The sequence below is a fragment of the Cynocephalus volans genome, chromosome 8, assembly GCF_027409185.1.
Source record: "Cynocephalus volans isolate mCynVol1 chromosome 8, mCynVol1.pri, whole genome shotgun sequence".
In the NCBI taxonomy this organism is placed as follows: Eukaryota; Metazoa; Chordata; class Mammalia; order Dermoptera; family Cynocephalidae; genus Cynocephalus; species Cynocephalus volans.
Window position 1 is genome coordinate 130,516,807 of NC_084467.1, and position 26,328 is coordinate 130,543,134.

Consider the following 26,328-nt stretch of genomic DNA (forward strand, 5'->3'; position numbering starts at 1 on the left):
AGGAGAGAAATAAGTGTGGTAGGTAGATGGGAAATGGTGTAAAAACTGGATTAAGATGAGAGAAGTAACACCATGTTTGTAATTTAACATAAATACTCTAATAAAGAAGACAAACTAAAGATACAAGAAAGAGAATACTGGACATTTGACAAGAATATTGACAAGATGATATCTAGTGCATGAGGCAAGAGGGTGGCCTTAGCTAGGTGCATAGTTTATCCACTATTATACAAGGAGAACAGAATATATTGGCACAAGTATAGGTAAACAGATTTGATTAAGTAATTTTTGGAGTAGATCTATAAAAGTAGACTGTTAAAAATTAGGAGGGCTCTGAATGTCATAGTCAAGAGTTCCAAACCTTATTCTATTTTCAATGGAGTGTCACTAAGTTTATGAGTGTGGAAGATCAGAAATAAGACTTACTTTCTAGCAACAAGTAGACTAGATTTGAAGAATTAATAGGAGAGGAAACTGGAAGGTATTCAAGTCTCAGGGAAAGGGAATGAGGCTCTCACTAAAGAAGTAATAACAGGCAGGGGACAGAGAGATATTTGTGAAAAGAACAGATAAATGCCATTGTCTGAAACGGTAAGTAGAGCAAGTGAAAGGAAAAGATACGAGGCAAGACAAAACACTAAGGTTTTAAGCTCACATACTACAGAGAATGAGGTCATTAACACAGAGAAAACACAGGAAGAACAGCTGGTATCAAAGACGAGCTTGCATTGAAACAGGATATAATGGAGAATCTCAGCAAGCATTTGTGAAATGGATCTGAAGTGATGAAGAGACAGGAGGGATAGAAATATTTGGGAGTCTATTTCTATACAGAGGTAATTCCTGATGCTAAGAATTAATAACCATCGGGCCGAGCCCGTGGCGCACTCGGGAGAGTGCGGTGCTGGGAGCGCGGCGACGCTCCCGCTGCGGGTTCGGATCCTATATGGGAATGGCCGGTGCACTCACTGGCTGAGTGCAGGTCACGAAAAAGACAAAAAAAAAAAAAAAAAAGTGTTAAAAAAAAAAAGAATTAATAACCATCATCAACATTGAATGCAGAGAAAATAAAGTTCCAAGAGCACAATCTGCCTACTCCTTAGTGGGGAGGAGGGGAAAGAGTGGTACAAATGAGACAGAAGCAGCGCTCATGTCAGAAGAGAACCATGAGACTACAGAAAGATAAGGTGTCAGAAGAGTTTCTATGTCAAACAAGTGGCCAACAACATTATCAAAAGCTGAAGACAAATGAAGTAATTTATGAACCAAGAAGAAGCCTTTGGAATTAGAAACTGGGAAACTACTAGTGAATATTAAGAGAGTTACAGTTAAGTAGTAGGAATAAACACAGGCACAGTGATAGGATAAAACCTAAAATATCTTAGATGTAAGTAATAGGTGAAGGTTTAGATATATTTTTAGGTCAAGAAGGAGCAGGAAAAGATTGACAAAGTAAAGATATGCAAGAGGATATTTGATTGAATAAGACATCGTGGAGAAGGCAAAACTGGGATCAAGGTAGAAATAAGAAAAACAAGTTTTGGCAAAGAGTTGAGGATGGTAAAATACAGTATAATTTTGTGCTGTGAGAAAGAAGAAACATAAAGACCAGAGAGATCTATCTTCCTAGTAAAGTGAGCAACACAGTAAAAAGTTTATTCAACAAATATTAGTTTGTTTAATACTAATTAAAGTGAAGTGAATTAACCTGTGACACAGAGGGACAAGATTTGGGACAAAAACTTAAATTCTGTAGAAAATATCTGGGATAACCACTCTGGGAAATTACAGAGGAATACAACAAAAGATAATTTAAAAATCATCAAGTAGCACTAAAGTTACACATAAGATAGTCCATTAATTTCTCTTGAGTTTACCTGGGCTAGGGTCAATGTTTGCTAATAGCTCCAAATGGGGTCTTAATCGGTTCAAGTTTGCTGGGTCTCCAGTCCGCTGGAGAGCAATTGTTAGTTCCTGAACACTCTGTGCAAAAGAGGCCGGAGTCTGCAACTTAAAAAAGATAAATATTAACTTTCCCAAAGGGCGGATAATCCTTTTAAGATAAAGATTATTTACAACATCACAATTATTTTTGCAGTTTATTAAATTTAATTTTTATTTTCCCCCACATCCTACACTTTGGCCAGAATGGATTACCTGTTACCTGAACAAACTCTGTACTTCTCTGCATCCACAGCTTGGCACACTGTACTCACTGTTCCTCTAGTGTCACATTCTTCAAATATGAGACCTTTCTCAATTCCTCAATTTACAAGTACCCTTTCCACCCTATGATCTTACAATACTATGTTATAGTTTGGCTCTTGAGGATCCTCCCAAGTAACTGAAATTTGGAAATACAGTCTAGTGATAACTCTATACCATATCAGGAATAATGACACATATCAGTCAAACTGAGTTTGAGTTCAAATTGTTAAGAGCAACAATCATGACACTGAATATAAACATTACAGACTCAATCTGAAGTCCATCTGTTATGTGGACTAAATAATTTCAGAAGTCCACTCCAGCTGAAAAAAATCCTATTTTAGTTTGGGATTCTTGGAAGCTATCAGGTTGTGCATTTCTCCAAGGTTTAATGATACTTTCACATTAACTCACCTCAGCTGGCCATACATATGACCTTTAATTTTTTTTTTTTTAAAAGCTGATTTTGTGATAGCAACTAAGGATTCTTACTTGTAAACATTTAGCTCTTTGTGCAGTTTATTAATATAGATGGGAATTTTTCTCCCCCAAAAGGTCACTGTACAAAAGGTAATTATTTTAAAAAGCACACTTTTTAAAAAAAACATGGAAAATAAACCCAATTACCACTAGAATGCAGGCATACCTTTATTCATTTTTCTCATCTTTGCAATTTTTTTAATGTACTTATCAGCCATTTATATACTTATAGTTTTGGCTTCCTTTATTATTATAATAAAGGCATTCTTATATAATATAATGACAATATCCATGTATCTATCACCAAGACTTAATAAATAATAACACTCCACTACCATTTTTTTTTTAATGGTTATGTATCAGCTGAAGAGGATATCCCTCGTTATCTACCTGTAATTTCAATGGCCATGTAATGGTGTTCTGAGCAGATAAATCTTAACTTTCTCTAACCATTCCCTTGTTTTTTTCTTTGTAAATAATGCGGCATTAATACCCTTGAGCTCCTAAGTTTTCAAAGTTTGGATTCTTTCCTTAAAACAAATTCTTGGGAATAGTAAGTCTGGTCAAAAAACAGGAACACATTATGGGTTTTTATTCACTGACAAATTACTTCCCAAAAACGTGTAATGTACTTTGTAGGCCATCAGCAATGTATGAGAGTATATACACTTTTTTTTTTACTTAAACAGGCAATATTTGGTATGTTACTGTTTTAAATATATATTTCTTTAATTATTATCAGGGCTGAATTCTATCCCATCAATTATATACTGATGGGTTCTCTTTGGGAACTGTTAATTCATTTTTCTCTCCCTATTAATTTACTAGGATTAATGATTTTCTTATTATTTTTAATAAGTTCTCTATTTGCACTGTCCAATATGCTAGCCTTAGCAACATGTGGCTATTTAAATTTAAATTAATAAAACAAAAATTTCAGTTCATAGTTGCACAAGTCACATTTTAAGTGTTTAACAGCCACGTGTGGCTAGTGATCACTGTATTGGACAGTACAAACACAGAACATTTCTATTATCACAGAAAGTTCTATTGCTCCATATAATAATAAGATATCACATATACTTCAAAATTTGTTTTATCAGTTTGTTGTACAAAGGTCTCTGGATGTTACATTCAAAATACTGCTTATGATGTGAGAAAATTATCATAGGATATACAGATAGTTATATAGTTCAGTTCAAGACAAGAAGGTTAACCTCCTTGTAGAATCTTTATAAAAGCAAGCCAAGTTTCTCTCCAGGGATAGAAGGGTACTCCTTTAAGAGATCATTATTAAGATTTCAATAAGTTATAATCAGTCAGTTGCATAATTTCAGGTACAAGCTCCTGTCCAAATCTTGGAGTGCAGGTAAAATCGTGTCAAAGGTATCCAGGGAAGACTTATAGGACAGAGCAAACAACATACATTACACTGAAAATTATGCACCAAGCAGTTAAAAAACACATTTCCTAATACTCTTTTGACATGAATTTATTACTCAAAGAATTCTATCTTTGAGAATAGAAAAAAAAGTGGAAAAGAATAGTCTGGTAAAAGGTTTAATGTTTAAGAACATGATTCTAGAGTCAGAATAACTGACTTCAAATCCACTTCTGTCACTCATTACCATGTGATACTGGAAAACTGTACTTAACTTCCCTGTGTATAAAAGGGATAGTAGAGGGCAGCTGAGAGGAATAAATGCATTATTTAAAACCACCAGGCACATATTAAGCTCTTAGTAAGTGTTAGCTATTATTTTTAGGCTACTCTTACAGTTTGACCCTATTTCTCTACATTAGGGTGGTCTCTAGAGTTGGCAATCATCTCTGCAATTATAACTATTTAAGGCAAAATAGTAAAAATTAAATAATACTATTGAACATAACATATATTACATGGTGCTTTAAGAATTTTTTACAGCACTTTCATACATTTCATGTTGAATTACAACAAAAATAGAGTTTAGCTCTAGTTTTAAGAAAAACATGGGTCTTGGAGTCAGATACAAATACTGAAACCTGACCTAAAACTCACATCTATTCTAATGGTCTTTTCATCATAACAGATAAAGTAGAAACAAGTTTACTGAGAATTTGATCAAACTTAGAATGATAGTAACTTTATTATTATGGGAAATTATTCTGGCTGAGAATCATAAGAAACTTCAATGTACAGATCTTCCAGACCATCAAATAACTTCTATGGGAAGACAGTAAAGGCATTTAGATGGGACTGTAAATTAGGGCAGTCATTATGGAAAACAGTACGGAGGTTCCTCAGACAACTACAGTTAGAACTGCCATACAATCCAGCAATCCTGCTGCTGGGTATATACCCAAAAGAATGGAAATAATAATGTTGAAGGGATACCTGCACTCCTGTGTTTATTGCAGTTCTATTTACAATAGCTAAGAGTTGGAATCAACCTAAATGTCCATCTTCGGATGACTGGATAAGGAAAATGTGGCACATACACACAATGGAATATTACTCTGCCATAAAAAGGAATGAAATTCTGCCATTTGCAGCAACATAGATGAACTTAGAGAAAATTATGTTAAGTGAAATAAGCCAGGTACAGAAAGAGAAATAGAGCATGTCCTCACTCATAAGTGGGAGCCGAAAAACAACAACAAAAAAGAAAGATACAACATTCAATAATTCCTTGAACTCTCAAAAGGAGAGAGTGGAACTGAGGACACCAGAGGTGGGAAAGGGGGTGTGGGGTGGGTGGTTAGATAGAAATTGGTAAAGGCCACAAAAAATGTTTATATTGTATAATAATAAAATAGAAGTAAGTAAAGGCATTTAGAAAATGGGTTTAACGGGCCGAGCCCGTGGCGCACTGGGGAGAGTGCGGTGCTGGGAGCGTGGCGACGCTCCCGCCGCGGGTTCGGATCCTATATAGGAATGGCCGGTGCACTCACTGGCTGAGTGCCGGTCACGAAAAAGACAAAAAAAAAAAGAAAATGGGTTTAACTAACAATGATTAAAACTCAAAGAACAGTAAATGAACGGAGAGAGGCAATGACAAAATAGAAATGGGAGACAAACAAGTGGGAGAACACTGGATAAAGCATTACAGCACTAATCAAATCTTTATATGAACAAATTGGTATTACGATGTGACTAGTATGACATGACACTTGGCTACAGAGAATACAATTTACAAAAGTCTGACATACAGTATTCACTTTAATACAATTTTTTTGGCAGCTGGTCAGTATGGAATCCAAACACTTGACCTTGCTGTTATAAGGCTGTGCTCTAACAAACTGAGCTAACCAGCCAGTACTTAATATACATTTTAAAAATAAATGAATCACCAAATTGCAAATTACCAAAACTCCAAGATTAGTCTAAGAAATAAGGAACAAAAAATGCTTTACCTTATCAATAATGGACTGCATATGAGATTTGTGAGACTGATCTCCATAAAGCAAAGAAGACCATTGGTCTGGTGCAATTCGTAAGCCTGCTTCCATTGCAATCTGCACTATCTGGGAGTCATGTTCTCGTCTCAGAGCTTCATAGGTTCTAAATTCTTCTTTCAGTTGCATCAAAGAAGAGTCTTCATCACGTTTGGTGACCTAATAAAACACAAAGAATCTCATAATGAGGTAAAAAACCAAAATGAGTTTATACTTTATATCAACAAGTGTAGATAAAATAACTTTAATGTAACAAATTTATCAACAATAGCAAGATTTCTCCTTTTGCAGATGTCAAAATCTTCTAGATAGGTCTTACACAAAGAATGAATGTGTATTGGAATAAAATCCAAAGACTAGATGAGCTTAACATACACATGTAATTTAAAGTGTATGTGTGTATATGCATTTTTTAAAATAAGAAAATACTTATACAATTATTCCAAAAACAATGTATGTTAGGGCCGGCCCGTGGCTCACTCGGGAGAGTGCGGTGCTGATAACACCAAGGCCGTGGGTTCGGATCCTATATAGGGATGGCCGGTTTGCTCACTGGCTGAGCGTGGTGCTGACAAAAACAATGTATGTTTCTTCTCCATAAATGTGGATTATGGGGCTGGCCGGTTAGCTCAGTTGGTTAGAGTGTGGTGTTGTAACACTAAGGTCAAGTGTTCAGATCCCCTTACTGGCCAGCTGCAATAACAAAAAAGAAAGTGGAGTATGACTCTTGGGCTTGTGTGGCATTGAGCTAGCTGGTACTGATAACTGAAGAGCTTCAGATGCTGATGTGATTCTAAAGCTCATTAATTTGTACTTGGCTTAATTTTCCATGGAGTTTTGTATGATGGGCCGCCACCAGAAAGTATAAAGTCTGAGATGCTAGACCAGAATAATCATAACGATGATAATATCTTTTAGTAATAAGAACAGCTACCACTTATTGCACATTTAGTATGTGCCAGTCAGTGTGTTAAATTACCTCATTAAACCATTGTACAACTGTACTAACTCAACTGGTTTTCTTAACTTGTTGAGGTAGGTACTATTGTCCTCACCACAATAACTCACATTTTGAGTTAAGCTGGATTTAAGTTAAGGCTAAAGGCTTAACATATCAAAGTAAAAGAATTAATCCTAACCTAGGATCACCTATATCCTTACATATTTTAGAACATATTTTGCTTGCTAACCTTTTATTCCCATAAGGACTCATATTCTTCAAACAGAAAATTCCCATTTTTTCTTTCCCCTCCCACCAAGAAATTACAGAATATTGTAGTCAGGACTTCTAGGCCACACTGATATTAGATTTAAAGATGTGTTCCATTCTAATTACAAAAAAGAACGTCTAACTTACTTTTGTTAGGAAAGTCCACAGAAAGATCAAATAGATATAAATCAAGAGCTACAGACACACAAACTAAATATATTTTGTTACTATTCATAGGCAAGTCAAAAGACCGTGCATATGTATGAAAGCACCCCTTCAATTTATGCTAAAACTCATTAAAATGTAGAATATGCTTTCCAAATTATATACTGATTCTGAAGACTTGGCTCTCAACACTCTCTTTAACCAAAAACAATCAAGGATTTCCAAGAGATGCAATGTCTAAAGTGCTAGAACTATATTAACCTTCAGCTCAAAAAGGTTTTTTGAAAGATGAAATTATCCGTCAGCTCATTTTTCTAACGATAATATAGGAGATACTAAAAAGACACAGCCATAACAGAGCTATATAAATACATATTACTGCAAGGAAAAAAATCATGACCGAAGTAAAAAATAATTGGATTTTTCCACATTTCCAATTTTTAAAATTACTGTTAATGCTTTTAGTTAGAATTGAGAGAGTTTTACTTTGTGGGTATTCTCAGGTTTTTGAGCCATTTATTATTCTTCATAGTGGAAGGCTGGAATTTTTTCTTTCCTTTTTTTTAAAGCTTCCTTTATTACATCTGTCTGGTGCTGTTAATGCAGAACAAGTAACACTAGAAGCACACATTCTGAAATATATTCTGGATTACATTATAGAATCATGTTACTCTAACTACTACAATAAAAGTGATTTATTCAGAGACAATCTGGACAAGATGGAATAATTTTGGTTAGAGGTTTTGACAGCTTCAGCTTAGGAAAACAGAGGCCCATTTTTAGTACAAAATCTGACTCTAGAAAGAAACAAAATAAGGTTATAGCATTTATCTAAAGCTTTTTAAAAAAAATTTTAAATATTAAATCTACGTGTTCTGTTAATTTTGTGAACCATTTTCTCCTCAATGGATGAGAGAAGAGAATAAAGCAGAAAGGCTAATGTGTGCTTTTTTAGTTTATGAGCATCAGATGTGGGAATGTGGTGACCTCAGGAATGGATTTCCTTGTAGCTAGCATAAATAAATGAACAATTTTTTAAAGACATGTTTTTCCTGGTCCATAAGGTACTGTCTATGGGTTGGGCCAGAAGAAAGAAGCCTTGACTTTAAGAAGTCAGAATGATAAGATAGGATAAACAATAAATGATATACAGTGGGCACCAATGTTTGAGGAAGTGCTAATTCAATTTGGTATACAAGGGGATATGTCCAGCATTACCATATATGCTGAAACTGAAATGGCAATCAGAGCTCCAGTACTACATATGTGGAATTATACCAGGAGCAAATCTCCAAATAAAACTAATTCATGCTTCAATGACTCTCTCTTCAGACCAATTCTGGTGGGAAACTGACACGGCTTATTAGACTCTTCATATGCAAAAATCTGTAAGTCCTGGTTTAATCTACATTGTTCAAAATTCAACATATAAATTCAATACACAGGATTTAACTATAATAGAACACCACCTACTTTCACTAAAAGAGAAAAGAGAAATTAGTGAATTTTTTGGAAAAGACATAAGCAACTTGCTTAAACTCAAAGTTTTTACTACTTAAATTTGGGAAAAGCACGTTTCCTTTCAAGCTGGACTTTTTAATACAGGTTCATACCTTGAAGCAGGAGGCTCTATAAAGGAGCTGAACAACATGCCCAATGCTAGTTTTAGAGGCTTGAGGAAACCGTGGCTCCAACCTTTGCACCACAAAGAGAACCAGTACTTTTCTTGACAAAGCAGAACCATCTTCTAAGGCCAGCAGAACCAGCTTTAGAGCTTCCTCCTGCATTGCTAGGAAAAGTTGAACAAAACCAAAACTTGTCATGTGCAGAGATAAGAAAAAGCATTTATTAGAAGGGTAACATCTAATAATTTCTGCAGATATCACTCAATTAATGGACAACACAATAAAAGATACTCACAGCTTTTAAACCATTTTTGTGGGCAATTTTGTATTATATCCTATATATTTTATTAAGGAAGCAGGTAAGTGATTAGAACATTAAAAAAAAAAAAAAAAAAAAACCTTATACTGAAATAATAGAGCTGGCTGGTTAGCTCAGCCAGTAGAGCATGGTGCTGACAATATCAATGTCAAGGATTCAGATCTCTGTACTGGCCAGCTCCCCCCCCAAAAAAGAAAAATTTTTAAAGTTGGCATTTAAAAAAATTTAAAATTGGCATTAAGAAAAAATTTTAAAGTTCTCTGAAAAACTAACTTAAATGGAAGTACCCAAGCCATGACTATCAGGTGGAATATTACTTGATAGCAATAGAATATTGCAAAGAACTAGCCTTTGTACATCACTTATAGTTCCTATAGTTCCTATACCATACTTTTAGAATTACTAGTAGAATAAATACCAAACTTTAATTGTATACCTGGTCCAAGGAACTGGCAGCCCCTAGCCCTGACTGCTGCCCAAAGATTGGAAGAGAGTTGCTGAGGATTCTGATGCTGGAGAATGAGCTCTGTAACTGTTCGTTCACCCAAGGATCGAGCTGCCCTCATGGCACGAATCCTGCCTTCTTCTTCTACTAGTTGGCAGTGAACCAGAGTCACAAGCTTTCTCTGCATTGGGCGACTCAGAACACTCTGAGTAGTGCTATTCAGACCCACTCCTTCAAAAGAGAGTAAAAACGTTATTTCTAGGTTTACAGTGCAATTCTACAGTCCAAAAGCACTTCTTCTGATGGGTTGATTGACTTGTGGGTATGTAAATAGACTTGTGGATCTTGCCAGAATATTTAAAAGAAATGATAAATAAAACTACACAAGTGAAGCCTAGTTAGCATTTTAAAAGAACACAAATGTATACATTAGTTATCTAGTGTAAATTTAACATTCATTATGATATTAATTATACCATCATTGATTTTAATCATGGAGAAAGCAAGAAAAAAAGGCTGATTACATTAACAACTAGTTTAAGACTCCAGTCTTAGGGTTATAATAGTTCTGGCATATCATTTCACAGTGGTTTAATCTTACTTTCATTATTAAATAGCAAGCCCCTTCTGGGCAGTAATGGCAACTTCCATTTTTATTATATCCCCTATAGCACACCATATAAAACTAGACAGAAGGCAGAGTTGTCAAATGATGGAAAACCCTTCTGAGACACTAGTGTACTTACACTTCTGCAATCATTCAAATGCTGCCAACATCACATAAACTCTAAATCCATTACTTTATTTGATGTGATTTGTAATAATATTACCTAAAAAGAGTGGGGTTTGTTTACAATAAATGAATTTCATTAACATTCATTTATAGCTGACAGTTTTTATGGTAATAGAAATATCTGTAGGTTTGCATAGGTAAGTTCTGGTCAAGATGGCAGAATATATGGTCCCCAGTGTCATCCTCTTCCACAAATCAACCAATTTACAACTATAAAAATGTAATGACAGCCAAGCTGGGGCCGCTGGAGCTCAGGGAAAGAAGAGGAGAGACCTACAGAGTTCATGAAGGGGGAGAAGCCACAATGGGAGAAAGAAAAACTGCTCAGAGTATTTCGGGCCTCAGCCGCTTTAAGGCTGGAACTGCTGAGTACACGGAGCAGGAGCCGGCAGAAGCCGCAGCTGTGCCCTTTGGATGGAGTTGCATGGAGGCAGCAGGGCAGAAGGGGGCGTTGGTGGCCCCTAGGACAACAAGACCACTAAGAGGGTTCCCATGGACCCATGCAGGAGCAAGGAGCCAGAACAGCTGAAAAATGGGAGCCATTCAGAGGCCAGTGAGTCATCGCAAAGGACTGGACTGGCGCAGGGCCCGTCCCATGGGAAGTGTTTGGAGCACAGGCGCTAGGGAAGATGGGCCCACCAGGAGAATGCTGGGACACAGCAAGGACAGCTGATCCACCTCCCAGTCAGCACAGGACCATTCAGAGGAAACAGGTCAGGAATGCAGAATTACACTGGTTGCAGTTTGATGAAAAGATTCAGGCCCAGATCAGAGTTTCAACACAACCCGGGTGCACCCAGTCTCTGGAGAGCCAGAAATACCTATAAGGTCAATCATTAAACCCTGAATTAGACAAAAAGTCTTTCCTAGGGAAACAGCAGCAAAGCAGCAATTTACCTCAACAACACAGCTCAAGTACTGGTTCCCACAGGAAGATCCCCCATTTTAGAAGTAAGCATGGGACAAAAAAATTAGTTCTGACTCAGGCACACCACAAGCACCTTTGGGCCTGCCAGGGGACCTGAGGCATGGATCAGGGGACCTGAGGCATGAAGCCAGGGACCAGACACCCTGCCCACAACCACGTACACTGCCAGCGCCTTGGGGCCTGCCCAGGGGCCCAGGGACTGGACTCCCTGCCCAAAACCGGGCACACCACCAGCGCCAAGGAGCATGCCAAAAACATCACCTCCCTGTGAGTGGCCCACCAGTCACCACAGTAACCACAGCTGCCACGAAAGTGGCTAGGCCTCACAATTACCATGCAGGAGGTCCACCAGCCACTGTAGTGCAGTGACACAAGGAGTCACCAGCAGAGTCCAAAGAAAAGAATAGGATGTCTCTCTCCACAAAGCCCATTCCAGAGTGACAGAAGAAACATCTGCTCTATGATAATATTGGGGGACATGAACACACTTTTCAGCATTGGACAGATCATCTAGGCAACAAATCAACAGAGTAACCATTAATCTTTCAGAGGGAGAGAAGAAATCTAGGGTTATCAGTGGTGGGAGAGGGGAGGAAGAGGGGAATAGGGAGAGATTGGACAATAGAGAATAAGTACAATTTGTAACAATATACAAACTAGTAATATTGATTTGATCAACATATGTCCACACAGAATCCCCAAAATATGTATAATCAATTATGATTCAATAAAAAAATAAATACATACAAACATAGATAAATAAATAAATAAGAAGTATCTTTAATAGACATTGCATGAGATCTCAGGTGTTCAATCTAAACCAAAAAAAACCAAAAAAGGCATTGCTTAGTACAGATAATTGCATCAGATTTTACCTCTAGCACTGCTGAGTGGCTTCAGGTACAATGCTAATTCTTCTACACATTTCTTGGCTTCCTCATAATGCTTTGTATCTTCCACCCCACTACACAAAGTAATGGGCTGCTGTTCAGGGACCTAGACACCAAAAGAAAAGGTCTGTCTGAGTGTTCATTAATTATGCACTGATAACTCTTAACACTGGCAACATCAAAACTCCCACCAAATTTACTGAATTCTTTCAGAAGACTTTTCCTATATACACACACCTACTGCATTTTTTTGTTTGGTTTCTGTAACAGTCTTATGAGATAAAATTCACATACCATATAATTGACTGATTTAAAGCATACAATTCAATGTTTTTAGTGCAACCATCACCATAATGAATGTAAGAACATTTTCATCATCCCAAAAAGAAATCCCATATCCTTTTTAGTCATTCTTCATTTCCTCCCGAAACCCACCAGCCCTAGATAACATGAATCTACATTCTATAGATCTATGTATGCATTTGCCCATTTTGGACTTTTCACATAAATGAAACCACTGAATCATAAAATGAGGTCTGTTCTAACTCACTTCTTTTACTTAGTATAATGTTTTCAAGAGTCAGACAGGTTGTAGCATGTATCATCACTTTTTCATTGCTGAATAACATTCGATTGTGTGGATATATCAATCTTATTCATACAAACATCAGTTGATAGACATCTGGGTTGTTTCTATTTTGACTATAAAAATAATGCTAATATGAATATCCGTGTACAAGTTTTTGTGTGTAATTATCTTTTTGTTTCTCTTGGGTATATACAAAGGTACTTCAAAAAGTTCATGGAAAGATTCGTATTATCTTTTAATTCTATTTTTCCATGAACTTTCTGAAGTACCTTCCTATACCTAGTAATGGTAACTCTAACATGTTTAACTTTTTGGAAAACTACCAGACTGTTTTCCAAAACAGGAGTACCAGAAGTGTATAAAGACTCTGATTCCTTATTATCTTTTTTATTATAGCCATCCTAGTGGATGGAAAGTAGTATTTCATTGTTTTTTTTTTTTAAAGTTATCTTTAATTGACAAATAATAATTGTATACACGAGGGTACTTCAAAAAGTTGATGGAAAGATTCATACTATCTTTTAATTCTAGTTTTTCACAAACTTTTTGAAGTATCCTCATATTTACGGGGTATGTGATGTTGTGATATATATTTACAATGGGGAATGATTATATCAGGCTAATTAACAAACCACCTCACATACTTATTTTTTTGTGCTGAAAACATTTAAAATCTACTCCTTTAGCAATTTTGAAATATACAATGCATTACTACCTACTATAGTGACCATTCTGTGCAACAGAACACTAATAAAGCTTTTTCCTCCCATCTAACTAAAACTTTGTAACCTTTAATCAAAACCTTCCTTTTCCCCATCTACCCCTTTCCTCCTTCATTGTGGCTTTGATTTGTATTTCCATGATGGCTAATGATGTTCATCAATGTTTTATGTGTTTACTGGCCATTTGCATGTCTTCTTTGGAGGAATATCTACTCAGATCCTTTATCCATTTTGCTTAATAAACTTTGTTTTATAGAACAATTTTAGATTTATAGAAAAATGACAAAGATAATACAGAGAATTCCCATTACCCTGCACCCCGTTTCCCCTATTATGAACATCTTACACTAGAATGGCTTATTAAAATTAATGAGCCAATATCAATATATTCATTATTACTAACTAAAATCCATGTTATTCAGATATCCTTAGTTTTTACTTAATGTACTTTCTCAGTTTTGGGATTCCATTCAGAAGACCATATTACATTTACCCTTTTTGTCTTGTTAAGCTCCTTTTGGCTATAACAGTTTCTCAGGCTTTCCCTGTTTTTGACGACCTTGACAGTCTTGAAGAGTACTGGTCAGGAATGTTGCAGAATGCCCCTCAATTGGGATCTACCAATTTTCTCATGAGTAAACTGGCATTATGGATTTTTGGAAGTAAGGCCATAGAGGAAAAGTGCCATTTTCATCACTCATATCAAGGATATATACTACCAACATGACTTCTTATTGTTACAGATGTTAACCTTGATCATCTGGCTGAGGCAGTGTTTATCAGGTTTCTCCACTATGAAGTTACACAACTTCCCACTTTCCATATTGTACTTTTTGGAAGAAGTCACACTTATATACAACCTCCTTGAGGGAAGAGTATCTATACAATTTATTTTGAATTCAGCATGGGAGATTGGTTTCTTTCCTCCATTTATTTATCCAATCATTTAATTTTATCTGTACAGACTCACAGACATTTATTTTATACTTTGGGTTACAATCTAATAGAATTCTATTTATTTTACTGTTCAAACTGTTTCAGCTTTGGCCATTGAGAACACTTTCAATTGGCTCCTGTGTGCCTTAGACATAACCCCCATCACTGTGTGTGTCTATGTGTTAAGCACGTGTTTACTTTTTAGCACTACAAAATACTCCAGGCTCATTTTGTGTACTTCCTGTCCCAGTCCTAGAACCAGCCATTTCAACAAGGAATTTTGGTTCCTTTTAACAGAGAATGATATTAGAAACCAAGGTCTGAATGCTAGGTATGCACATTGTTATTAAGGTGTTGTTCCTCGATAAATGCTGGCGAGGCTGCGGAGAAAAAGGAACTCTCATACATTGTTGGTGGGACTGCAAAATGGTGCAGCCTCTATGGAAAAGGGTATGGAGGTTCCTTAAACAATTGCAAATAGATCTACCATACGACCCAGCCATCCCACTGTTGGGAATATACCCAGAGGAATGGAAATCATCAAGTCGAAGGTATACCTGTTCCCCAATGTTCATCGCAGCACTCTTTACAATAGCCAAGAGTTGGAACCAGCCCAAATGCCCATCATCAGATGAGTGGATACGGAAAATGTGGTACATCTACACAATGGAATACTACTCAGCTATAAAAACGAATGAAATACTGCCATTTGCAACAACATGGATGGACCTTGAGAGAATTATATTAAGTGAAACAAGTCAGGCACAGAAAGAGAAATACCACATGTTCTCACTTATTGGAGGGAGCTAAAAATTAATATATAAATTCACACACACACATACACACACACACACACAAACCGGGGGGGGGGGGGAAGAAGATATAACAACCACAATTATTTGAAGTTGATACAACAAGCAAACAGAAAGGACATTGTTGGGGGGGAGGGGGGGAGGGAGAAGGGAGGGAGGTTTTGGTGATGGGGAGCAATAATCAGCTACAATGTATATCGACAAAATAAAATTTAAAAAAAAAAAAAAAAGGTGTTGTTCCTTGTAGGCCCTCCTAGCTGATAGAGTAAGGAAATATATGTATATAATAACCTGGGTATATACACATATCTATAAATATTTCTATATGTGTATATGTGTGTATGACTGTATCTGTGTTGAGCTAAGCATGAGTTCATATTGATGCCTCCAACTCTCATCTATTACCACATGGATCATTCTAGACTCTTGTTTATCTGTAAACTTCAAGAGTAAGAAAACTGGCTCCCACCATCCACCATCCATTTACTTTACTTGTTCAATTCAAGTAGATATGTATAGCAGTATCAGAACTAACTCACAACACTATATTGACTAAAGCACACTGCTTATGTACAATATCTTCTGCCTTTAACCTTACGGAATCCCAATTACTTTGACCTAAGTAAGTATCTAAAGTTACTTAGGTCTGTACCTTTCTCCCCCACCCTTCTCAGTGAAGTTGCTTCACACGTTTTAGATTGTTTTCCATAATCTTTGTAAAGTTCTACTGGATTTTGGCAAATGCAGAGTGTCTTATATCCATAATTACAAAATCATAAAGAATAGTTTCACTGCCCTAAGAAATACCTTGTGCTTCACCAATTTAATCCTCCCCCCTCCCAGACCTCTGGCAACCACTGGTATTTTGACTGCTGCTATAGTCTTGCCTTTTACAGAATATCATATAACTGGAATCATACAATATACAGCCTTTTCAGACTGGCATCTTCACTTAGCATTATGCAGTTGAGATCTATCCATGTCTTTTTGTGTCCTGATAGCTATTTCTTTCATCTTATACAATATGACATCATATGGATATACCACTGTTTATTCATTCACCTACTGAAAGGCACCCTGATTGTTTCCATTTTTTGGCAATCACTAATAAAGTTGCTATAGGGGCTGGCCGGTTAGAGCATGGTGTTATAACACCAAGGTCAAGGGTTCAGATTCCTGTACTGGCCAGCCACAAAGCAAAACAAAATATAAATAAAGTTGCTATAAAAAGTTGTCTGAGGGTTTTTGTGTAGACACACGTTTTAAAAACAGTTGGGTAAACACCTACATTAAGCTTAGTGAGAAACTGCTAAATTGTTTTCAAAGTGGCTGTACCATATCTTATTCCCAACAGTGAAAAATGAGAATTTTTGTGGCTCCACATCCTCACCAGGATTTGGTGCTGTCAATACTTTAGATTTTAGCCATTCTAATTGGTGCATAGTGGTATCTCACTGCTCCTTTAACTTGTAATTTCTCAATGACAAACTGCTGAGCAACTTTTCATTTGCTCATTTGCCATTTGTACATTTCCTCTGATGGGGTGTCTGCCAGATCTTTGCCCATTTTTAACTGGGTTATTTGTCTTTATGAGTTGTAAGATTTTAAAAATATATTCCAGATACAAGATTTTAGAATTATTTTCTTCCAATCTGTGGGTTGTTCTTTCACTTTCCTGATGGTATCTTTTGAAACAGTTTTTAATTGCGATGAAGTTCAATATATCTTTTTCTTTTGTTCCTTGTGCTTTTGGTCTCGTCTAAAAAACCACTGCCTACTCGAAGGTCATGAAGGCTTATGTCTATATTTTCTTCTAAGAGATTTGTAGTTTTAGCTCTTACATTTACCCTTTGATCCACTTTAAGTTAATCTGAGTAAATTTTTATTTAGGTCCTCTTAAATCTCTTTCGACAATGACGTGCCGTCTTCAAAGTATAGTTTTACACTTCTTTTGTTAAATATATTCCTGATATTATTCTTTTTGATGTTCTTGTAGCTAGACTTAATTCCTGTTTTCAGATAGTCTGTTGATAGTGTATAGAAATACAACTTATAATTTATATATTGATTTTATATGCTGCAACCTTGCCTAACTTGTTTATTGTTTCTAATAGCTTTCCTTTGTAGATTCCTTAAGATTTTCTCTATACAAGATCATGTAATCTCTTAATAGAGATGGTTTTACTTCTTCCCATCTTATCTGGATGTCTTTGATTTAATTTCTTGCTTAACTTCTCTGGCTAGAACCTCCTACACAATGTTGAATAGAAATGGTGAGAGCAGAGATCCTTGTCTTGTTCCTGATCTTTGAGGGAGGAAAAGCATCTGGTCTTTCGCCATTAAGTACGATGTTAACTGTGGTTTTTCATAAATGTCCTTTATCAGTTGAAGAACTTTCCTTCTATTCCTTCTAGTTTCTTAAGTATTTTTATCATGAAAGGCTCTTGGACTCTCCCAAATGCCTTTTTTATGTCTATTGAGATGATCGTGCACACATATTTTTAAAAATTCTTTTGATACAGTGTATTACACTAATTGATTTTTAGGTGTTAAAGCAACATTGCATTCCTGGGAAAAATCTCACTTGGTGGGTGATAGTATTTTTTTTTTAATTTTTTAATTTTTTATTGTAATAAATATATTTAACACAAAATTTATCATTTTAACCTTTTTTAGGTGTACAATACATCACAATGTTGTGTAACCATCACCACTATTTCCAGTACTTTTTCTCATCCCAAACAACAATTAAGCAGTAACTCCTCATACCCCTCTCTCCTCAGCCTCTGATAACCTCTATTCTACTTTTTGTATGAATTTGCCTATTCTAGATACCTCATATAAGTGGAAATATACAATACTTGTCTGGATTATATCACTTAACATAATGTTTTCAACATTCATCCATGTTGTAACATGTATGAAAATTCTATTCTCTTTTATGGCTGAATAATATTTCATTATATGTTATAGCACATTTTGTTTATCTATTCATCAGTTGGTAGACACTGACTTGGGTTATTCCCACTTTTGGCCATTGTAAAATGGTGTTATAAATATGGGTGTACAAATATCACTTCAAGACTCTGCTTTCAGTTTTCAGTACATACTCAAAAGTGGAACTGCTGGACATATGGCAATTCTATTTTCAATTTTTTAAGGAACTGCCATACCACTTTCCATAGTGGATATACCATTTTACATTCCCACCAACTGTGCACAAGAGTTCCAATTTCTTCACATCCTCACCAGCTCTTGTTATTTTTCTTTTTCTTTCTTTCTTTCTTTTTTTTTTTTTTTTGTCTTTTTCGTGACCGGCACTCAGCCAGTGAGCTTTCTCAGCCAGTGAGCGCACCGGCCATTCCTATATAGGATCCAAACCCGCGGCGGGAGCGTCGCTGCGTTCCCAGTGCTGCACTCTCCCGAGTGCGCCACGGGCTAGGCCCAGCACTTGTTATTTTTCTATTTTTGATAGCAGCCATCCTAGAGGGTGTGAGGTAGTTTTTCACTATGGTTTTGATTTGCATTTCCCTAATGATTAATGATATAAGCACCTTTTCATGTGCTTGTTGGCTATTTGTACAAGGGTATTTCAAAAAGTTTGTAGAAAAACAGAATTAAAAGATAATATGAATCATTTTGTGAACTTTTTGAAGACCCCTCATATCTTCTTTGGAAAAATGTCTATTCAAGTCCTTTGCCCATTTTTTAATGGGTTGCTTGTTTTTGTTATTGTTGAGTTACAGGAGTTCTTTATATTTTCTGAATATTAATCTCTTATCAGATATATGATTTACAATTATATTCTCTCATTCTGTGGGTTATTTTCCCAGTATCTTGATAGTTTTTTGATGCAAAAAAGTTTTTATTTTTGACCAATTCCAATTTGTCTATGTTTTTCTTTTATTGCCTGTGCTTTTTACATCACACTTAAGAAATCATTGCCTAATCCAAAGTCATGAACATTTCCCCCCATATTTTCTTCTAAAAGTTTAATAGTTTTAACTACCAAATTTAGGTCCTTTATCCACTTTGAGTTCATTTTTACATATGGTACAAGATAAGGTTCCAATTTCATTCTTTTGCATGTGTATATCCAGTTTTACTAGCACCATTTATTGAAAAGACTGACCTTTCCACATTGAATGGCCTTGACAACCTTGCCAAAAATCATTTTACTTATGTGCAGGTTTACTTCTGGGCTCTGTATACTATTCCACTGATCTATATGTCTGTCTTTATGCCAGTACCACAATATCTTGATTACTATAGCTTTGCAGTTTTAAAATCACAAAGTGTGAGTGCTCCAACTATGTTTTTTTTTTTTTTTTCAAGATTATTTTGGCTATTTGGGGTCCTTTGTGATTCTATATGAATTTTAAGATGGGTTTTTCTATTCCTTCAAGAAATACCACTGGGGTTTTGACAGGGCTTACGCTGAATCTGTGCGTTGTTTTGGATAATACTGCCATCTTCATAATATTAAGTCTGCCAATTCATGATGGCACATGATGTCTTTCCATTTATTTATGTCTGCTTTAATTCATTCTAGCAATGTTTTGTAGTTTTCAATGCAGACATCTTTCACCACCTTAATTAAATTTATTCCCAAATATTTTGTTCTTTTTGATGCTATGTAATTGAAAATGTTTTCTTAATTTTCTTTTCAGATTGTTCATTGTCAATGTATAGATATGTGACTGATTTTTACATGATAATTTTGTATCCTGCAACTTTGCTGAATTTATTTGCTAGCTCTAATAGTTTTTTAATGGAATCTTTAGGGTTAAAATAGTGGCTATTAAATATCAAAAAGCCCTATCCTCAAATTTCATATTTTGAAATTTGTTTCAGTTAAGATAATGCAATAGAAAAAGATTTAGTTCAGGCCGGCCCGTGGCTCACTCGGTAGAGTGCGGTGCTGATAACACCAAGGCCACGAGTTCGGATCCTATATAGGGATGGCCGGTTTGCTCACTGGCTGAGCGTGGTGCTGACAACACCAAGCCAAGGGTTGAGATCCCCTTACCGGTCATCTTTTTAAAAAAAAAAAAAAAAAAAAAAAGATTTAGTTCATCCTCAGGCAACTTTACAAAAAAAGTAAGCCTTCATTGTTATCAAAATAATTATATTTCTAAAATCCTTATCCCCAAGGAGTCTATTTTTAAAATATTTCCAAACTGTCATATTGGAATTTTCAAAATAAAGAGAAAATAATTATGAAATGAAAAATTAAGTTTGGGAAGAAAATAAAAATAATCAATTGTACTTTCCTTTTTGACAAATATTTTATAGTGTTGTTGGTGACATCAAGACAGGCTTGTCTTCTGGTCAAGATGACAGAATAGACAGTCCCCAGTGTCACTCTCTCCCACAAATCAACCAACTTACAACTATAAAAAAGCAATAACAGCCAAGTGGGGGCTACTAGAGCTTGGAGGAAGAGGAGGAGTGACCTATGGAATGTATGAAGGTGGAAAAAGCCACAATGAGAGAAAGAAAAAAACCACTCTGTTTCAAACCCTGGCTGCTTCCAGGCTGCAGCTGCTGAGCGCATGGAGCAGCAGCTGGCAGAAGCCACAGCTGTGCCCTTGGAATGAAGTTACTTAAAGGCAGCAGGGGAGACGAGGGCCTTCGTGGCCCCCAGGCTAGCAAGACCGCTAATAGGGTTCCCGTGGACCCACATAGGAGCGAGGAGCCACTCAGAGGCCAGTGAGTCATTGCAAGGGACCGGCGCATGGCCTGTCCGTGTAAAGTGTTTGGAGCACAGGCGGTGGGGGAGATGGGCCCACCAGGAGAACACTGGGGCACAGAAAGGACAGCTGAACTGCACCCCAGTCAGCATAGGACCACTCAGAGGAGACTGGTCAGGAACACAGAATTGCATGGGGTGCAGTTTGGTGAAAAGACTCAGGCCCAGACCGGAGTTTCTGTACAACCCAGGTGCACCAGATTTCACTAGATGCAGAAGTACCTATAAAGTCAACCATTAAAACCTGAGCTGTACAAAAAGCCTTCCCTAGGGAATCATCAGCAAAGCAGCAATTTAGCCAAACCACACAGCTCAAGTACTGATCCCCACAGGAAGTTCCCCAATTTTAGATGTAAGCAAAGGACAAATTAGTTCCAGCACAGTGTTTAATTGGTGGGAACACCAAATAAAATAATCCAATACAGAACTGAAAGAAAAAACAAAGTACCTGCAACCAGGGACAAAGTTTGATATTAACTAGTAAAGGTCTCATTTCACCAAAGAACACCTATAATACCTAGAAGGACTGGAAGTCCCCTGGGCTACCAAGCCAGAAAGTGGGGAGGGCCAGGGTCCTCAGCAATGCCCCCCAACACCTGTAACCAGTCCTGAGGATGGGAGATGAGGGCCTCAGCCACACACCCCCAACACATGCAGCCAGCCTCGTGACGACCACTGAGCTGCCGCAGGAAGCACCCCAGGCTCACCCAGGCTGGGTTGGTGGAGGACCTCAGGCCTCAGCTATGCTCTCCCAATATGTGCAAAGCCCAGCGATGACCACCAAGCTGCAGCAAGAAGGGCCCCGAATTCCCGAGCTGGGGTGGTAGGGGGCGAGGGCTTTTGCCACACACCCCTGACATCTGCACCCAGCCCAGCAATGACCAAGCCACCAATGGTATCTCCCAGGTCTCCCCTGTGGGAATGACGGGGGTGCCATGGGCCTCAATCCTCCACCTCCTACTTCCTCCTCCTTCCATCACATTTCCTTCCCCTTTCCCCTCTCCCCTATCCCCCTCTCCCAACTGCTCTGCAACATCCTAAAATGTAAAAAAATAATATTAATAAAATTACATTTTCTTTTTTTAAAAAAAAGCTGAAAATTAAGTCTTTCTTTTGAATAAGCTATTCTAGAACAGTTCTCTTTATCTCCAACATATGTAATATTCACCTTCCTTATATTTTAGCAATTTACAGGAAGACTAATTTTGAAAATATTAGTGAGGCCACACCCAAAGTTCCAATGTATATATTCAGAAAATGATTTCTGAGGCTGGCCAGATAGCTCAGTTGGTTAGAGTGTAGCCTTATAACACCAAGGTCACAGGTTCAGATTCCTACACTGGCCAGCCACCAATAAAAAAAAGAAAGAAAGAAAATGATTTATGGTATATATATGGGACTTCAGACTCATGCTATGCATATTGATGGTGATTATGTAAATGAATTATATCTAGTGCTCAAAAACCTGCTTCCCTTGGCTTTATAAAATCTGAGGACACTGATCTCTAACTTGAGAATACTGACATAAAACTTTCAAAGCATTACCTTCAGAATTACCAGACTAATTTTCATATTTAGGTACTTAAGGATATCTGCTCCTACTCTAAATAATGGATCCCAAAAATTATACTCTGCATAGTTTTTGTCACCATTCTAATCTTTCATTTCAGTTAGTGTCTACTAGGTAAAGTTGCCTGAAGCAGCTCTAACTTTGCTATTTAGTAAAGTGTAATGGTTTTATGAATAATATTTTCCTCAGTGTTAAGAGGTTCTTATAATTTACCTCTTAGGTTTCTCTAGTGATCTGAATAGCTAGGACTGTTGAAAATCTGACCACAAGATTAAATGGATGTTACTGTACCATAACTGAGAAACACTGGCCTACTATAATAAATTTAACATTCTGAAATAAAGGACTTCCACAGTACCAAACAGAATTATACCTATTTAAATAGAAGACAATGTTACCCAATTTTAATTCAACAGGTTTCTCAGGAGAAATACACACACACACACGTATTAAGTCACCCATCTTACACACACACACACACACACACACACACACACACACGTATTAAGTCACCCATCTTACCTGAGCACCCACTAGCTGCAGCAATGCTGAGTTCACAGGGAGAAGCTCAATGTCTGTATTGATAGTGGTCTGGTCAAATGGGCAAGCCTTGCGGTGGAGTTTATTCAGGCACATCTTGCAGACAGTATGGCCACAGCCCAAACTGATGGGCTTTCGAATCGTTTCGTCAAAAGTCTGAGTGCAAATTGGGCAGGAGAGGAAATCCGTCCATTGTGGAGCTTGTACAGGCATCGCTTCTGGAGTTACAATTCACTAACACACACACGCAAAAATCTAAAGCAAAGATTCCACTGGAATCAAAATCTTTGAAAAAAGTTTATCTTTTTTTTTTTTAAATATCTTCTGTAGATACAGTCAGCACATAGTGTGAAATATAACCTGTAAAACAAAGAAAAAGGAAAAAATTGAGAGCGTATCCCTTTTCAATTAAACTACTATAAAGGAACCACAAGTCCAGTTCATCCTACAATTTTTTATATCACATTTATATAACAGTAATCCATCTTTTCACACTTTTACAGAATTAGAGCCATAATAAAACATCTAGTCTCATTCACTCATTTTAGAGATGGGGAGTAGTCTGCAGAAAAATGAAATAAGTTGTCTCGGGTAACACTTGAAGCTAGTAATAAAGTTAGATCAAGGACCTAAGTCTCTCAAGTATACCAAAGTCTCTTATATTTTTATGTATATATGTATATATATTTTAAAATTAACCTTTATTTCCCCCCCCTTTTTTTTGTGGCCAGCCAGTATGGAGATCTGAACCCTTGACCTTTATGTCATCAGCACCAATCTCTAGTAAGTGAGCTAATCAGCCAGCCCAAAATTAACCTTTTTAAGTGAGCTACTAATATTGTTTCTTGATCTAGGTATCAGTTACATGGGTCTGTTTAATTACAACAATTTATCAATTTCTTCATTTATATGCACTTTTATGTATGTAACACATCAATAAAGAGGTTTTTTATTTTTTAACTTTTATTGTTGGCAACTGGCCAATACAGAGATCTAAACCCTTGACCTTGGTGTTATCAACACCACACTCTAACCAACTGAGCTTAACCAGCCGGCCAGCCCACCATTCTTTTTTTTTTTTTAATTGGCCTAAAATAAAAACTAGCTTGGGGGTAAATGAGATAAAAAGAGACTGTGGGTATTTTTTAAGATTTATTTTTAAGTGTTAGGTATTTTTAAGAGTTTTGTATACTGGTAGATATCTCTTTTAAGCTCCTCGTATGGCCTATACTTGTTTGCGATAGTGTGTTGTTAGAATAACATAGTTAAAATATTTACTTCAAAAAATTTTCTTAATTCCCAAATTTAAGAATGATAGACAATTACAATTAATTAGAACCCACATATAATTAAATTTTACTGTCTACACTCCCTTTTTGGTGGGAGATAAAAGCCAAATTGCAAAACTCATCACCTGTGTCTATCAGAAGTTTTCTTTATAAAACCCAACTTGAAACTTAAAGCACGTATTTTAAATGATATCTACTACACATACTCTGTGGTTTTTAAAAATGAGAATTGGTGCCCAGAATAATGGAATGACACAGTATTACAAATTATTAAAGATTTGATGATGCTCAGTATGTTTACAAAGATGAAAAGAATCATGTTTAAGCTGTAATTAAATAGGAAAATAAATTACCTATACATGTTATTCTTCAAGCATTAAATTTAATTCATGTTTTATTGAAATAACTCAACCTTGAATGCAAGGCCATTACTGATGAGAAAACGGTTTCCATGAGATATGTTTAAAAGTTTATCCATTCATTTAATAAATATTTACAAGCACTATTATATGCCAGACTCTGTTTAAACTGTTGGGGTAACAGTGAAACAGCATAGTCAAAGATTCTGCCTTTGTATAGTTAAAACAGTCTATTAAACTTCAACTTAGTTTGGGTTTGGGGGAAGTGTGCTACCAGATAATGAAAATGAACACTGAAATGAAAATGGAAAATGAATACAATTTTAATGGCTTAGCAGATAGTTCCCAAATTAATATCATGTTCAGGATCTAAAACTAAAGTTATCTCCATATATGTTCAAATGGCTCTTGCAATAACAAAAAAAGAGCAAATTAAGAAATTGCTCACATTTTGATTTCTACAAAGAGATTATGAGTAGCTATAAGTAGGTTTATATTAAATTATTACTACTTAATATATTAAGACTGTCACCTGGATGCCAAAAAAGAAAACACAGTATCTAATTACTCTATTCAATTGTATAGTCAAATAAACACAATTGTGCATGGAGTTGAAGCATGCTCCAAAATAACAAACTAAAAAGGTCAGTGTTTAGTTTAGAAGACATAATATTCAGAATGAGAGCTGGATATTAGTAAGAAAACGGTTGAAGCTGATTAAGTTGGTAAAGTATCAGCCATATGAACTTTTCTATAGATTAGCCATGGCAGTCTGTATCAATGCCTTTGAGGATTATGATCCCGTGCTAATCTCTGCAAAGTAGTTAATGGTTCCTTCTTTATGACTACTATAGCCTCGTAAAGAATTTAGAATTTGTTAATTAATCATGAAGATAAAACACAGTGCTTTATTCCATTAAATAATATACAAACCTGGAAGATCACAAAATACAAATATTTTATTGCACATCATTATAATTTTTACTATTTATATGGCTATGTGCCATGTACTGTGCTAAATGCCTCACACAGAGCAAACCTATAAAAGTTAGGTACTACTGTTAGCCCATTTTACAGATAATTAAAACAAAGGCTTGGAGAGGCTGAGTAAGCTAAAAAGAGACAGAGCTGAGATACTAAGTCAGATATTCTAAAACCTATGCACTTTCCACTGTACCAATTTAACACCAAGTAAACCAAAGAGAAGTAAAATTGTTTCACTCAGTCATGCAGTTTGCTAATGGCAGAACTGGGATTAGAA

At 36.3% G+C, this 26,328-nt stretch overlaps 1 protein-coding gene across 5 annotated transcripts in view; it reads right to left on the bottom strand.

Moving 5' to 3' along the window:
• RC3H1 (ring finger and CCCH-type domains 1) overlaps positions 1-26,328 on the bottom strand; it is an 89,432-nt gene that overhangs the window by 37,568 nt on the left and 25,536 nt on the right. For 3 of the 5 annotated variants that reach the window (XM_063103922.1, XM_063103919.1, XM_063103920.1), the window contains exons 2-7: positions 23,402-23,779; positions 12,484-12,604; positions 9,879-10,118; positions 9,112-9,287; positions 6,082-6,282; positions 1,878-2,010 (exon numbers count right to left, since the gene is read on the bottom strand). In XM_063103922.1, the coding sequence (XP_062959992.1) occupies positions 1,878-2,010; positions 6,082-6,282; positions 9,112-9,287; positions 9,879-10,118; positions 12,484-12,604; positions 23,402-23,632 (1,102 nt within the window). In that variant the 5' untranslated portion in view covers positions 23,633-23,779. Of the gene's footprint in view, positions 1-1,877; positions 2,011-6,081; positions 6,283-9,111; positions 9,288-9,878; positions 10,119-11,319; positions 11,395-12,483; positions 12,605-23,401; positions 23,780-26,328 lie in introns of those variants that run through there. The other 2 variants (XM_063103921.1, XM_063103923.1) reach the window with 2 other exon arrangements.